Source organism: Aplysia californica, unplaced genomic scaffold (genome assembly GCF_000002075.1).
Source record: "Aplysia californica isolate F4 #8 unplaced genomic scaffold, AplCal3.0 scaffold00044, whole genome shotgun sequence".
Lineage (NCBI taxonomy): Eukaryota > Metazoa > Mollusca > Gastropoda > Aplysiida > Aplysiidae > Aplysia > Aplysia californica.
The window spans coordinates 717,829-719,591 of NW_004797314.1; the positions used below are offsets into that span (position 1 = coordinate 717,829).

General features: G+C 43.1%; 1 protein-coding gene across 1 annotated transcript in view; it reads left to right on the top strand.

Moving 5' to 3' along the window:
• LOC101863796 (1-phosphatidylinositol 4,5-bisphosphate phosphodiesterase epsilon-1) overlaps positions 1–1,763 on the top strand; it is a gene marked incomplete in the record, with an annotated part of 159,988 nt that overhangs the window by 98,502 nt on the left and 59,723 nt on the right. Inside the window, 1 exon segment of the mRNA XM_013079213.2 lies at positions 1,049–1,192. Coding sequence (XP_012934667.1) covers positions 1,049–1,192 — 144 coding nt within the window.

The following is a 1,763-nucleotide window of genomic DNA, read 5'->3' on the forward strand; positions in this document are numbered from 1 at the left end:
GGGGGGGGAAACAAGAAAAGAAAGGGGTGAAACTAGAAGCAAAATTGTATTAATTGACTTGTTTTGGTACATTCGCCCAATTATCTGTGTTTGTATTAGGTGATCTAATCTGTTTGAGTCTCTGGTTTGAATCTTCCAATGAGTTTAACTTGTGCTGGTTGTGGAGTTTCTCTGAGTTACCTCCCTCTTTGTGAGTGACCTGGAAGTGGGGGGGGGGGTGCTCTTGCGTGGTTTGCTCCTTTCTTTCTATGAAAAAACTATCGTCCTGATCTCTCCTCCTTTTTCTGTGTTTATGACTCTCTTGTAACACCTCTAATCGTCGGGCCGAGTATGACCTTATTGTGCTGCAAAAGCCGTAAAATAAACTAAAACAAAAAAACACACTATGTATCACAGAATAATGTGGAATCATTGGTTTGGACCCGACGTGCTGAAAAGGGAGGCAAGTCTGGGGGTTTTTTAATCCCCCCCCCCCCCTTTCGAAACTTACTGTACTAACATCCTCAGTCGCCACTATCCATCATTCACAATAGACTATTTTACTTTACTTTAAGAATTGGGATCGACTTTTTCTTTTTTACCCCGTTTTGTGTTTGCATTACGTGGGTTGAAATAGTGATGGTAAGCAATGCTGTTCGCAGTATGTGTTTGTTTGTATGTGTGTGTGTTTGTGTGTGTATGTCTGTGTGTGTGTGTGTGTGTGTGTGTGAGAGAGAGAGAGAGAGAGAGAGAGAGAGAGAGAGAGAGCGAGAGAGAGAATTAGAGAGAGAGAGATAGCATGTGCGCACGTATGCGTATGTTTGTTTGTGTATGTTGGTGTTTTATGTGTGTATATTGTGTGTTTGTTTGTGTGCAGGGAGTGAGTCGGTTCATACCAATACGGGTATTTAGTTGTTTCTCATCTAACAACCATACCACTATGCTTCTGAACGGCGAAGTCCCAAGCGTTATAAATATCACCGTAGACGACAGTGCCAATTGTCAGATTAAATTTGCTTTCAAAACGTTTTCTTTTTTTCTAAAAACATCTTTTTCTCTTTCTCTCCAGGTGTTTGGCGGAAGGTCATGGTCTTCCGGACTGCCCAGTTCGGCCTTGAGCGAGCCTGTAGGCTCCTTCAAACGAGCACCAAGCTTTGTGGTGGGCCCTCCTAACATTTTCAAGAAAGGAAAGAGTTCCGGAAGTGTGTCCAAGGTAAGGTTCGATGCGTAAGCGGGTGCTCCGATGTGGTTTGCTCCTTCTTCTCTATCGAATATTTATCTTCCGTATCTCCCTTTCTACTCTTTTATGTTCTTTTCTAACACCTTTTAGTTTCAGTACTTATTTCATGACCTCACTGTGTTGTTGCAACGTGCCGTAAAACTCTTTGTAAAATGAATTTCTGAGGGGAACCATATTCCGCGAAAGACGAGTAACTTTCGGGATAAAAATTAGGTTCTCCACCCCCCCCCCCTCCTCTATTCCATTTCGAACGTGCCTGGAGCAATGTGGAGATCCAGGTTCATTGTTGGGTTGTAGTTGTGTCTTTTGGGAATAAGGAACAACGTACATTTACCAATTTAGAACCTCATTCGGAAGAGGACCTGAAATTCTGTCCAAGTTCAGTAATACCCTTTTCAAACGAAATGCCGTATGTTTCTGTCTGTCTGTCTGTCTGTCTGTCTGTCTGTCTGTTTGTCTGTTTGTCTGTCTGTCTGTCTGTCTGTCTCTCTCTCTCTCTCTCTCTCTCTCTCTCTCTCTCTCTCCCTCTCTCTCTCTCTGTGTG